Genomic DNA, 13,843 nt, shown 5'->3' with positions numbered 1-13,843 from the left:
ACCAACTAGTTCATCAGAAGTGAGCGCGCTGCTGTCCGGCTGTGTGACTGACTGGATGATGTCATCAGCCCGAGAGGCGTCACAGCCCCCCTCCCACCCCCCCAAAAAAACCTAATTAGAACTAACGATGGCACGAGGGGATCTCTAGGAGCAACTTGTTGAAATGGCCAGGAGCATTTTTTTCCCTTGGTGGACAGAACCTGCACTTAGATTTTTTTTGCCATAACATGCACATGATCATAAAGCTTTATTCATATGCAGGAAAACCCTTCTATGGTCACAACTAACAAAACAAATGAGAAGTATCTGCTGCGTGCATCCAAACCTGCCTCAAAGTAGCTTTGCTCAATCCAAATCCATACAATTATAACCAGAACGTTATATAGATAGGCCTACTAATTACAGTAAAAATACGAGTAAGCGACAATCTATCTTCACAAAAAAAAACACACAAAATGAACTTGAAGTCTACACAATTATTAGTTTCAGACAGCGTTGGTTAAGTGGTGAGGTAGTCCTGCCTGGAAACAGATGCTTCTTACGCCCTCTGCTGTTTGTCCCTGCACACACAGTCGAGATTAGCTCATGTGGATTCCAGCACAACAGATGCCAAAATCAATAAACATTCATTAATGAACGGCAAAAAAAACAAATCCAGTGGCAGTCAGCAAAATCAAATCAAGAGGAAACAGCTTCTTATGTGTCTATTTACAGACTCTCTGCTGTTCTTCTTCTTCCACAGGATAACTTCAAATTCATTTTTGCCCTATTTTCCTCTGGAGCAGGGTGCACACACTAGCACAGCACATGCATTATCTGGTTTATGTCTAATCCCTATACCCAAGTGTTTTACAGCCGATGTAATTACATCTTCATAAGTCCCACAGTTTAAAAAAAAATGTGCTGCTCCCTTCCTCCTTAATTCTGTTCCATTTCCCCTCCAGTGTCACCCTCTTTATTTTCAGGATGTATTTTCTGTGCTGCTACATTCTGAAGAGGACGCTGATAGTCATCAGAGGTCAAACAATGTTCTACACACTAGAAAAACAAATTAACAGTTGAAATATATTGTTGTTATTTTTTGGGGAGATTTAGGAGGCTTGGATTTTTTTCCCTCACTGTAAATCCAGACACTGTGAACACATATGCCATGCAAACAAAGCAGCTGTGGTGTCTTTAATGCCAATGGTACTTTGTATTGCCATGTTTTAATTTTGCTGCCAGCCTTTTGGCTCTGTAGTTGAACGTTTGAGCACGAACACGGTCGGAGAAAGTGTTCAGGGACCACCCATAAGGCCCACTGCTACCACTGAATCATGTGCATTCATGGCAGAATAAGGAGCTTTAGAGCAAAGTGGGCCACCAAATGGAGGATTTCATTCCTTTTTTCCTTCCCATGCTCATCCATTTTTCATAGCCATACCAAATCGACCTTCACACCTTCCACTTTCCAGTTACCACCCACTTTACTTATACAGTCTCTCTGCACCTCTTCCCCTCTTGCAATCTTACACCTTGCCTCAGTTTGAACATCACTTTTCTCAACTACTTTCCCCCTTCTCTCTCTCTTTCTCCTGCTTCCAGTGTCGTTTGATTCCTTTGTCCACTCGTCCTTCACTCCTTGCCGATATCCATCCTGTCCTTCCTCCCCTCTGCTCTCCGGGGGTCTGTGGCAGTGATAATGAAGCGCCTAGTTAACAGAAATTAGCTCATTGGCAGTGGATTCATTAGACAGAGCCAGGGCTTATGATGATTATTTACCCCATAGAGGAGGGGCCACGAGATCAGTGCCACACTCTGTGTCAGCAGCCACAGGGCTTTGAAGTCACACTCTCTCTCTCTCACATACACACACACACACACACACACACACACACACACACACACACACACAAACACACACACTTCATTTCTACTCTTTGGGGGTTTTCCTCATACTGTCAAAGCACCTCACCCTCCATCGTTTCTATCTCTCTGGGGTTTTTTTTCTTCTTTTTTCCCTGTTCCCTGTCATTTAGACACCCACAATATATCTGCTTTTCCTTCCTTCCTCTCATTCTCTTTCTCTATCTCTCTTCGCCGCCCCCATTCACCCAATGGTAATTATGGAAAAATCTGTAATAGTGCTCGGAGGAGCTGATAATACCTTTAGCTTAATTAAAGACATTTATGGGATGTAAAGACATGTAGCCCAGGGGTTGCCGTGCACCCACGCTAACCCAAACTCTTTATTTCTCACTTTTTCATCTCCTCATCCTTGCTTTCTGCTTTTACTATCGTTTTCTCTGGTTCACACAGACATTGTGATACACACGAGTACATGCCTGCTCCTTTTGAAAAATTCCATATTAGGGTCAGACGTTCTGTGTCTAATTGCCCAGAAATTCAGATAAAAAGTGGAGCTACAATGTAAAACATCTAAGGCATACATTAAGGCTTGTGTGGGGTTATGGTAATACCAGTATTTTATCAGCCTCAAACACACACACACACACACACACACACACAGTGGCAATAATGAATGACAGTCTTTTCCTGTTGATTGTCCCTCTGTTGTTCATGCCACATCCTGTCGGGCTGGAAGATGCACACAGAACTTGTTAACATGTCAGTCAGGGACACCCGTAATATTGCTGGAGAGTAAATGGTGTTCTAAACCCTAACTAAGAAAGCTCACAGTGTCGGAGAGACAGTTTATTTCTTTGAATGTGTGATGGAGTTTGGCTTTCTCACATTTGCATTTGCTTCTGTGTTTGCAGCATTTTCCTCTGGCGTCACAGGTATGGAATACTTAAGTGATTTATTTTACTGCATTTGAAACTGACCTTGCTTCCCAGATAATGTTGCTTTTAAAGTGCATGTGTTTTGTCATCTGGTACCATGCATTGTCTTTAATTGATGCAGATCATCTTTAAATAATAGAATCACATTTCTCTGAAGTCTGCCCTGAAAAAACGCTCACATGCCCATATGAAAAAAAATTAAAGATCGTTTTTCCTCCTGTCCTTGTTGGCTGCAAAATTGTTATCACAATCCACTGTATTGTTAGAATAATGCTGCAAATGTATTGCTAGCTAAAATTGTACACTTGTAGTATGTGTAAGATAAATCATGTGGTTTCTTTGCATTTTTGCCACGTTTCCAGTACAAAATAACTTTTCTTTATATCCGTCAGTTGCAGCTCAGTAAAGAAACACCATCCAAGTAAACAGAAAGAGGAAATTGGGCACTGAAGAGACTGAAACCACCCATTAGATGTACTGTATTTTCATCTGACAATACTCTAACTCTCAAATTATTATACAGAAAAAGACATACTTTTTAGATACATTTTTATTATTAATTTAACCAACAGGATGTAGACAATTACAAATCTAGCAATGAGCAAAGAGCACACATATGAAGTCACTCTAAGTCACTAATGAATATACATGAGCACACATATAGACGTCCATACATATTTATAAACATCCATACACCTACATACAGCATAACCTACCTTGAACAAGTAAACATATGCTCATACATATACATTTAGCACTAACAGTGAATATTGAATAAAACTAACTCACACCGAAACAGAATAAATAAATAAAATGTATTTCAATTTAGAAAGAGGGAAATAGAAAAATAATAGAATTTTACACTAAGAAAATCGCAATGCCCATATATTTCAATTGTTTACCAGTGTATCCAAGGTCCGTGTTATGTTGCTGTTTCCCATTCAATCATTCAGGTGTAAATGCTGACTGAAAGGTAGAACATTTGGTATATCCAGTTGTGCATCAATTAAATTACACAAAGAAGGACATTGTCTGTAAGTATATACAGTATATGTTGTTTGGTTCGATAGATGGTCATAGGCATGTTGCCATTGAATTTACTATGCACAATTCATCAATAAGTTCTCAAACTGTAAAAGTAGAAGGAAGAGGTTGTAATAAATGCATAGGGATTCAGGTTCAGCATGGCATTAGTGTAAGGTGCTCTAATGGAGTTGGGAATTATGTATACGTTCGGAAAAAGAACTAGATATGTCACTTTGGCCCTGAAAAAAATATGATATGATATATAATATAATTTTGTTTGATAATCCTTGCCATTTTGTGCATAGTTGAACAAATGTAAACCATTTATGTGACAGATGATTCTTCACCAAATACTTTACAGTTCTATTCAGCAATACAAAAAACAAAACTATGATTGTTTAGTGCATTGCATACACATTTATAGAGATTTCCAATACCTTCTGTCAGTAAGTGAGAGTGCACAGTACAAAGCCCGAAGTATTGTATAGTGGCAAAACAGAGTAAGTTCTGTGAGGATGCTGCCTAAAAGCTGAGGTGATTGTTACAGAGGTTGATATTGGAAGTTGTAGTTTCAATTTTGCCATTAATTTTTTGATTAAAGAAAAAAACATACATTTTCAATTGAGCACAAATCATTTTTGTATTGATTGTTGTGTGACAATAATTTTTTTTTTGCAAATCCATATCCTATTAGGGGCTCTGTGTGAGCTGTTTAGAAAAAGAAAAAAAAAGTGAATGAAAGAAATGTGCCAAAACAATAGAGAAAAACTGTAAACAGGAAGGTAACAAGTTCATCCTTTCAGTAATATATCTACATGTGAACCTGTACTCGTAGGACATGATCAAAGACATCTAACATCACTGTATTAAATGTCAGAGCATCAAGGCATTCTTAAAAACTCTCTAATTCTACTGTAATGATGCTTTTGTCATCTCTCCCTCAGACTGGGAAGATGTCGTGGTGGCTATGGAGGACCAGCCTACCACCTTGGTCTGTGCTGATAAAACGGTCAGGGGTCCCGTGGCTATTACCTGGATGGTTAAGTTCCTCGATGCGCATGACTGGAAACTGGTTCTCTCAGCCAGCGAAAGGAACGAGTTCTCTGGTAGTGCGTCGAAGGTGTCCACACGATTGACTCATCATAACTTTCAGGACACCGGGATTTTCTCTCTGCTCCTTCGCCCCACAATGGAGGACAGAGGTCTTTACTCATGCTTGATAAAGCAGAAAGAGAGAAAACTGAAGGAGAGGATTATCCTCTTGGCCGTGCTTACAGGTAGAAAAATCAACAGGTCACAGCAACAATAAAATGTTGTTTACGTGTTATTCCATCATTGATAACATTTCAATAATTCATTTATAGGGATGTTGTGCATAGTGAGTGCTTTTCATTATTTTGATACTTTAAGTGTATTCGGCTGGTGTTTTACTTCTTTGCTTTTTTACCAGTATAATTTCAAATGCCTGACTTGAATATTGGAATATATTTACATAGTGGTATTGAGACTTTTACTAAAACACTATACCTCTCCTACCCTTGATTCCCTGTGTCCTACCTCATCACCAGTCACCACTGCCCCCGCTGCACCCATTCCTTACCAGAGCACCCTGCGGCTGATTGCTAGTGTTGAACCTGCCTCTGCTATTGCCAAGATCACCTGGGAAGCACCTGGGGGCGTTTCCATGAAGTCTGAGAAAAGACCAAATACGGGCACGGTGGCCAAACTGCCACGTGTCCACAGCAGTGACAGCGGATTATATGTCTGTAGCGTTCGCCCGTGGGGAAACAGCAGCAATGCTCCTTTCTCCTTCACTGTGAACGTGTCTGTTGGTGAGAAAAAAAAGCATTTTGTTACAGAGTGCAAAATTAGATATATAAATCCACCCAGTATACTGTGAATATTCTAGGTGCTAGAATGTTTTATTCATTATTACTCCCCCTCCGCTTCCCTTCTCTCTCCACAGCTGACAAAGTGGTCTCATTCACCAACATAACACACGGTGAGTGACTTTGTAACACAAGCAGTGTGAAAGTCCCATGTCAGCATCTTGCTAATCAGGCAATGTAGAACGCTATACCAACTGAAGAAGTAACTCTCAGCATATAAGAGCGTAATCCCTATTGTTGTAGGAATTTATTTCCCTATCTCCGTTTTGCTACTCTCTTACTATTCTGTTTGCAGTCTACCTCTGCACCTCACTCTTAATCAGCGCTCTTTTTTTAATTTGGAAAACCCTGTCGATGTGTCTTGCCGTGGCTGTTCCGTCTTCATATCTGTCTCCACACCGTCTACTTCCCCTTTTTCTGTCATTCTCATCTACAGTATTTTATCATTCTGTTTTTTTTTCTTCTCTTTCCTCTCCCTTCCTTGCCTGCAGCCCCTTTGATGGAAACCGCCACTCAGGCTGAGAAATACTTCCCCCTGACCTGTCCTGTTGTCCAGGGGGACTATGTGCTGCTGTACTGGGTTCCTCCAGACAGCAGAAAGAAGAAGGTGAGGGTGTACCAGTACGACCGCTGGAGGGATTCCACCTGGGTCATCGATGACAACAGGAGGCTCAAACTGGCAGGCCCACCTTACAACGCAGAGGGCGGCAGCTTCTCCTTCCTACTCAGCCCTGGGTTGAAAGAGGGCGGCATCTACAGCTGTGAGGTGTTCCTCAATGACGTCGCCTTCAGCCAGAGGACCAAGCTTAGCGTGCTGAAAGGTACGGATGAAATACAAGGAGAAGGTGGATCAGGCAGTATAAAAACAAGGGGCTATAGGATGGATTTACGAGACAGGTGGTGACCCTTCTATTATGACCTTGTTGGGCAAAGAAACAGAGGGATGGCAAATTAAAGGGGGAAAAAAAGGGCAGAAAATGTCTAAGGTGTTGTACGATGATGAGCCTCCAGCTTTAATGCTCTCCACATGGATTCTCACATGATGTTGGAGCTGTTGAACACTATTAAGGGATTAGATCTTGTGACTTCAACAGCAGTAACGTTTATGCATTATCATACTCATCAAATCATTGAGTGGCCCCTCGTGACCTTGTTGGAGGCATCTGCATTCTTTATATTTCTCAGTTTTTTTCTTATACTTTGTGTCTGGTCTGTTTATCTGAACAATACCCTGAGGTTAAGGGGAATAAGCTTACCAGTGTCTGGTGGTTGCTTGGTAACCTCACTGTAATCAACAGACTCCCTGGAAGTCACTGAACTCCTCTGTTGTTGACCAAGAAGTAGTTACAGCACATACATTCTCTTAAAACCACAACTTTATCATTCTGTTCGTGCATGGATTTTAAAAAAAATAGACGTGTCGATTTGTGAGCCTTAGACATTTCTACACTAGACAGAGCAAGGCTAGCTGTTTCCCCCTGCATCAGGTCTTTAATCACCTTCTGGTCTCTAGTTTCACACCCAGTGTACTCACATAACATTAGTACAGATCTTCATATAACTCTTAGAGGAAGGGGAAACAGCGTAATGCGTAAGGCATTCATGACAGATGACTCCTTTACTCTAAACAGTGTACATAATGGTGGCATAATAAGTTGCAGAAGGTGACAACGTGAATATTCTCTAAAGGCAAAAGACCAAAGTTTCTAGAATTATTTTTCCGCAGATGAGTCAGGTGATAAGAAACACTGAATTGTTTACTACTCGCAGTGCCTTTTTTTTCACAGATCATACACTGTGAAGAGAATTTCTTACAGCCATTGGTAAAATGTCCCATTATTGAATTAATACACTTACAACATTGCCCATGAAAAGGATTATTGGCACTTCATACATTTAAAGAGAAAGAATTCAGTGGAACACCCGTTGATTTTTATGATTCAGCCTTGGGAAGGTTTCACCCTTTGGAACCACACACAGAATATATTTCCACCTACATACACACACACACACACACACACACACACACACACACACACACACACACACACACAAACATACGATGCCCTGTCATGGCGGCCTTGGAAGGCTTTACTAATCACAGTCCCACTGGCATCCATCACAGCTGCCCAGACATGACCAGCCGATCCGTCACTGTCACTGTTGTCACCCTTGCTTCACACATCTGCATCCCTCATATACACGCACACACGCACACATGCACATCCACCCACACGCCGATCATGTGACGAATATATATTTTTACCCCACCTCATTACAAGTATCATTATGTATGATTATACCTGCTGCCCTCCCACCAAGGCTGTAGGTGGCCCACACTGATCACACTAATCAAGGCTGAAATGTGTTTTTAAACGTGCGCGCGCGCGCGTGTGTGTGTGTGTGTGTGTGGGGGTCTGTGGAGCTTGATTACACCCAGATGGATCCCCGTTTCAGCTTGATGAGACACTAAGCATCAGTCAGAGTCAACCAATGCATTAGCAGCAAATCACTTTAATGAATATATATTGTTTTGACCCCTCTCTGAATTGTTCTATGTTTTTCATATCACTTTCCCTTTACCCCATTACTCTCTATCTGTCCTTGGCCTTTTCTATATTCACACACTACCCTTTACCTCACTTTCTCACCCTGTCTCCCTGCTCTCTCTTCCCATCTGCCTGTCTTCTCTACTTAACTATTCCCTCCTTCGGTTTCTATTAATTTTTTCATCCCTAACATTTTCCCTCCCATGCTCCCCCCTCCTCTGCATCACATCCACAGTTAAAGCCAGCCAGTCTTCATCAAAGCTGGAGCTGGTGTGCCTCTACTCGGAGCTGTCCCAGGTCCAAAGTGCCAAATGGAAATACCAGGATAGGAGTCGCCAGCTGCAGCAGTCAAGCAAAGGCCCTGGCAGCATCTCCACCATTCTAACAGTGCCCATCACCTCTGAAACAGCCGGGAACTACACCTGCTCCATAGTGTTGAAAAATGGGCAGACCATCTGGGCAACTCATGGTGTCCCAATGCCCTATGAAGGTGGTTAGGGTGTTTTTCTGATTTTCTTCTTCCACATTATTTTTACTTTCACAGGAGCCCAGGCAGACTTCCTGTCAACTCACTGGAGATAATGAACGATGAATGTGGATGATTCTCGGATTTGTGCTCCGTGAAGCGTTCTGCAGGGCATTCAAGCCTATCTCAGGTCAATTCGTCTGCCAGAAAGACCTCTCTGGTTGCAAGAGGAAACATCTCCTGACAGATACCATATGCTAAGCCTTCTTAATGTAGCTAAATAGGGCACAAGTCAAGGCTTCTGTGTAACAGAAAGTTTGGAATTTGCAGATAATATCCAGCCAAAGAACTCAGTCTATTTACGTGCCTATTTTCCATCGAAATCCACTGCAGTTCTAATATTCTGTTTAGCTTCTTCTTCTATAAAATATTACTGGCTGTCACTTTTCACCCAGCTGATATGCGAAATATAAGAAGACAGGACCTTAGGACATGTCTCCCCACAAAAAAACTAAATTATTCAGTCTTATTGTATTGGTGGCTGTGGGGGAGCACAGAAGGATGTGTCAGTTGAATGGATCCCCTTTGCAGAGATGAGTTCACTCCCCCTTCCCCAATGCATCACTTGGGCTGAGGGGCCCAGATCTCATCGTGATGCACACTGATGGTACGGCTATAAGATTAATGGACGTGGAGGAAAGAGTGAGAGAGAGAGAGAGCGAGACAGAGAGAGAGAGAGAGAGGTTGAAGGCGGGTAGAGGAAACAAGGCAGCAAAATTGGAGAAGTTAGATTAGAAAAAATGTATAGTGGGTGACAAGCATCCAGTGTGTCGGGAAAGTTTTTAAGACTGAGCAGAGTGAGAAGTTAAAATGTGAGTTTTGAATGACCTACATTTACACTGTTGAAAAGTGAAAGGTTGCACAAACACTGCAAATCAACTGCAGATAGCTCAACCGTTCATAGTTAATAATGAATAGTGTGACAATAAGCAGTGACAGTTAAGAGTTTATAAATAGTTGTTCTGGTTGGCATGGAGGCATCTGGAGCAGTGTTTTTTTTTTGCAGGGTTAGCTCTAAGAATAAGCTCAAGCAATTGTTTTAGTTCATTGAAAATAACCAATACAACAAGTTATGCATCATTTTGGGATGTGTGATGTGCTAAAAGCCAAACCTATAGTAAAGTCCCACTTGTACTAAAAAAATCTAAAATCAAATCAAATCAAATCAATGTACTAAATATAATTAGTGCATTATAGAAATGTTTTCGTTCACCGGCTGGCACAGTACAGAGAATGCAAAATTTAAGAAATCACTGTGTTCTGCAGCACGCACAATATTTCAAATGTCACGGATGTTCTGCAATCATTTGCTATCCTGAGTCGGCCCATAATTTAGAAAGCGTTCAAGCAGTTATTTTGTCTGCCACCTATCAGCCACACTCCTCTACATACGCATTGATGTAATTCACCTCCTACCCATTTCAGATGAAATAGATGGGGGGGAGCGGGAGGCCTTGGCCAATAGAGGAAAGGAAAATGTAATGTCGGGGGAAGAGTAGAGGAAGGTGCATAGACTGACAGAAAGAGAGAAAGTAGAGCTATGTTTGTGAGAAACCAGGAGCATTTATGCCTCACTTCCCTGCACTCAATTACCATAAATCATGCGTTAAAGCTGGCATGGAGAACAGTGCAGGTCAGACTTGGGGTCAGCACTCGCCATAATATTCCATTAGCAACCTCTTCACATACTCACCAATCAATTACACCTCACACGGCGCATAATGATTGATAATTTTGAAGGCAGCTAAAAGCTGCGACACCAGAGCTAAGGTGAAGCCCCAGGGCCAATCCTTTTACAAACAGAATTTGTTGAAAAGTTTGATGAGGTGTCTGAGTGGACTTAACTTTATCCAGGTTTCTGTCCATAATGACCTCAAATGTCACAGAAGGACAGTTTGAAGAGTTTAGAAATGACGACCCTTGCATAACAATCTTTTGGTAGTTTTGTATTAACTCATTGCCTATTAGACCTCTCTTGATGTCTTACGGATCTGATTTATTTTGTGCTACATTAACAGTGAGCAAGCAGCGACATAGCCCTGGTTCAGGTACACTCATTTATAGCAGTCTCTGTGGAAACAAGTACCTCCCTCCTGCTTCTGCCGGTTCCCTGTGCTTGTGTTTTGCAAGACTGATGTCATCCTCATTATGCAAACAAACCTGACAAGTTTGATCGCACGCATTAGCTCTTCCCACAAAAAAAATCATTTGAATGGTGCTGCAGTGAGGGAATGGTTTTGCTTATGTAATGTTTTGTGATAATTATGCCTACGCTCTATATCCACCTGTTTTCCTATGCCTGCATTGACAGGGTTTCGGCGGATAGACTGGTGTGTACATTGCTTGTCAGTTTGCCTAGAGGCGATGTGTTGCTAGGATCAGATGTCATGGGAGTGTGTATGGGGAAAGCCTCTCCCACATAAGCCTACACACATATTTAGATAATGAGATAGGTTACAGATAGGATTCGTAAGAAAGTTGGAATAGGCAAGTCCACACGGAAGTGGCATTTTCTGGGGTTTTGTGCAATGATCTGACTGACAGCATCTGGTCTCTTTGATAGCGTTTCTTTTCATCTTCACGTCCACGTCTCAAATTGACAGCATTGAATGTCCAGACTGAGGGTCCGTCGTATCTATGTCCACTGAGCTGTCGCACAGACCATTCACTCTGACGCACTCACGTCTGACAGAGCCTAGTTTTTTTTTCCTTCCAGTGCACCCATTGTGTGTGACTGACAGCAGCATGATGAAAATGCATGTAACATATTGAGGAAATCGTATCTGCAACAGGTCTTTAAACCAGGAGCTTGAGGTGTTGACGTAAAGAAAAGTATGCTCCCTCTTGACCTCAAACAATAAAGCAAACTGGAACTGAACAGAAATAACTTCTTGTGGTGGCATACATCAAGACAAACTCGTTGCTCCACAAGTTTTATATGAGCACTAACACAGTTCTTGGAAATGTTCATGGTTCTTTCTCTCTCTCTCACTTAAAAAAAAATCTTTTGTAGAGAGTGTCATGGTGCCCACCCCCTCCCTGCACCCTTCTCTCTCTGCTTTATTACTCCTGGTGCCCCTGGTTGCTGCGGCGGTCGGCGTGTTGCTATGGAGACAGAAACACATTTCTGATCGTGGTGAGTCTCCCGGCGTCTCTTTTTTGACAGTGTCTTGTATTCCGTCCATCTGTGGCCCCATGTTCATGGCAGTCTCTAGGGTCTAGTCTCTGCGCCTGAATAGACCACCTCCTTCCCTGTGCATGTTTGAGTGTGTTTGTGTGTGTGTGTGTGTGTGTGTGTGTGTGTGTGTGTGTGTGTGTGTGTGTGTGTGTGTGTGTGTGTGTGTGTGTGTGACTCTATGGGTAACTATCTCTCTGTCCTCAGGTATTGAGCAGTCACTGTCTGCCCACTCAGGTGAAGCAGAGAACATCTATGAGTATCCCGAGGATATCAGACAGGTGATAAAGTCCAACATTTTCCACGACAAACTATCATTTAATGGATATCTCTCCTCATTTTTGCCCTCCCCTCTGGTATTTAGCACTCTTCTTTTGCCTCTATTTCTTGTTTTACTGGTCACTTTCTGCCTCTTCCTCTAAACCCTTCTCTTTCCTCTCTCTCTCTCTGTCACTTGTTGTTCATTAAACCTGTTTTCTCCACTCCCCTCCCTCCCCAACAGGCTTCTCCCGAGGGCTCGGTCTACATGGTGAGATATCGTGTCGTCCCCTGCACACACACACACACACACACACACACACACACACACACACACACACAACGACGCGGTGCAGTTGTGTGTGTGTGTGTGTGTGTGTGTGTGTGTGTGTGTGTGTGTTTGTGTGTGTGTGTGTGTGTGTGTGTGTGTGTGTGTGTGTGTGTGTGTGTGTGTGTGTGTGTGTGTGTGTGTGTGTGAGGAGTACAAACATCCACCAATGTATACAGACTCTCACTCTCCATATTGCTCTCTCCCAAAGCTGTCAGCAGATATGTCTTCCTTCACACTCACAGTCCTCCCCTCCAATCTGCCAGCCCTCTCTCAGATAAACCCATTGCCTATCAACTGTCACCCTTACATTAGCGGTATTAACAAATCAATCTCATTGCACGGGGTACAGAAGGACATAAATCTGGCCTCACTAGCATGGATCTCACTCTCTTTATCATCCTCTTCATTGTCACACTCTCCCCCCAACCTCCCCTGCCTCACTCCCCCCTTTACTTCCCTATGACAGGATTTGAAGCCAAGAGACGATGATGTCTATAAGGAACTGGAGCGGTAAGCAAAAAGCCTAGCATCACCTGTGGTGCTTTTGCATATTGAACTCAGTGTGTGTGTGTGTGTGTGTGTGTGTGTGTGTGTGTGTGTGTGTGTGTGTGTGTGTGTGTGTGTGTGTGTGTGTGTGTGTGTGTGTGTGTTTGTGTGTGTGTGTGCGTGTGTGTGTGTGTGTGTGTGTGTGTGTGTGTGTGTGTCTGTGTGAGTGTCTGTGTGTGTTCTTTTGTATATTGAACTGTAGGTGTGGGTATGTGTGTGTGTTTACACTGTCACTCATCTGGCCCTCACATTGTTCTCACACTAACCAATCAAGCCCGTCTGAACATCACTGTGACACAGTGGCATAATACCCCACCCTGACAGGCTGCGCTCCTTCGCCCGTGTGTTGTCGCTGCGTGGGCTGTTTGTATTTGTGTTTAAGGAATAAATAAAATAGACTGGGGGACAGGAGATTTGGTGCAAGTTTGTCTTTGTGCTCTGTTTTCAGATGCGAACAGTGTCAGAGCTGATCACCTACCCACATGTCATCCTCATCCAGCTGTCATATCCGCTCAGCTCCGATCCGCAGCAGAAGGCCTTTATAAACAAAAAGTAACAACTTAATGTCAGAGTTGGGTTATGACGGAAAAAAATTCAATGCTTGCTTTTTGAAAATTTGTTTTCTTCTTTTTTGCATTTTAAGCAATTGATATATGAATTTGTTTTAATACCGGTTCAATGCATAACTTTTTAGAGCTGCACATAGCATAGAAGGGTAAAGATGTTCCCCAAATGTGTGATAACATGTCTTCTTGTCTTT

General features: G+C 42.4%; 1 protein-coding gene across 1 annotated transcript; it reads left to right on the top strand.

Annotated features, from left to right (window-relative positions):
• Positions 1–2,605: 2,605 nt before the first annotated feature.
• g6fl (g6f-like) lies at positions 2,606–13,639 on the top strand (the record flags this gene model as incomplete). The annotated part of the gene is made up of 14 exons (XM_080039611.1): positions 2,606–2,624; positions 2,760–2,780; positions 4,754–5,086; positions 5,378–5,641; positions 5,776–5,811; positions 6,190–6,519; positions 8,483–8,737; positions 11,787–11,909; positions 12,156–12,229; positions 12,451–12,477; positions 13,004–13,047; positions 13,286–13,291; positions 13,408–13,450; positions 13,532–13,639. The coding sequence occupies 14 exons, from the start codon at positions 2,606–2,608 to the stop codon at positions 13,637–13,639; spliced, it is 1,683 nt and encodes a 560-aa protein (XP_079895737.1).
• Between the last annotated feature and the right edge of the window lie 204 nt (positions 13,640–13,843).

This window comes from Ammodytes marinus (genome assembly GCF_949987685.1).
Source record: "Ammodytes marinus genome assembly, chromosome: 13".
Taxonomy (NCBI): Eukaryota; Metazoa; Chordata; class Actinopteri; order Uranoscopiformes; family Ammodytidae; genus Ammodytes; species Ammodytes marinus.
The sequence above is the reverse complement of the archived record's forward strand: the minus strand, read 5'-3'. Positions and strand labels throughout refer to the sequence as shown.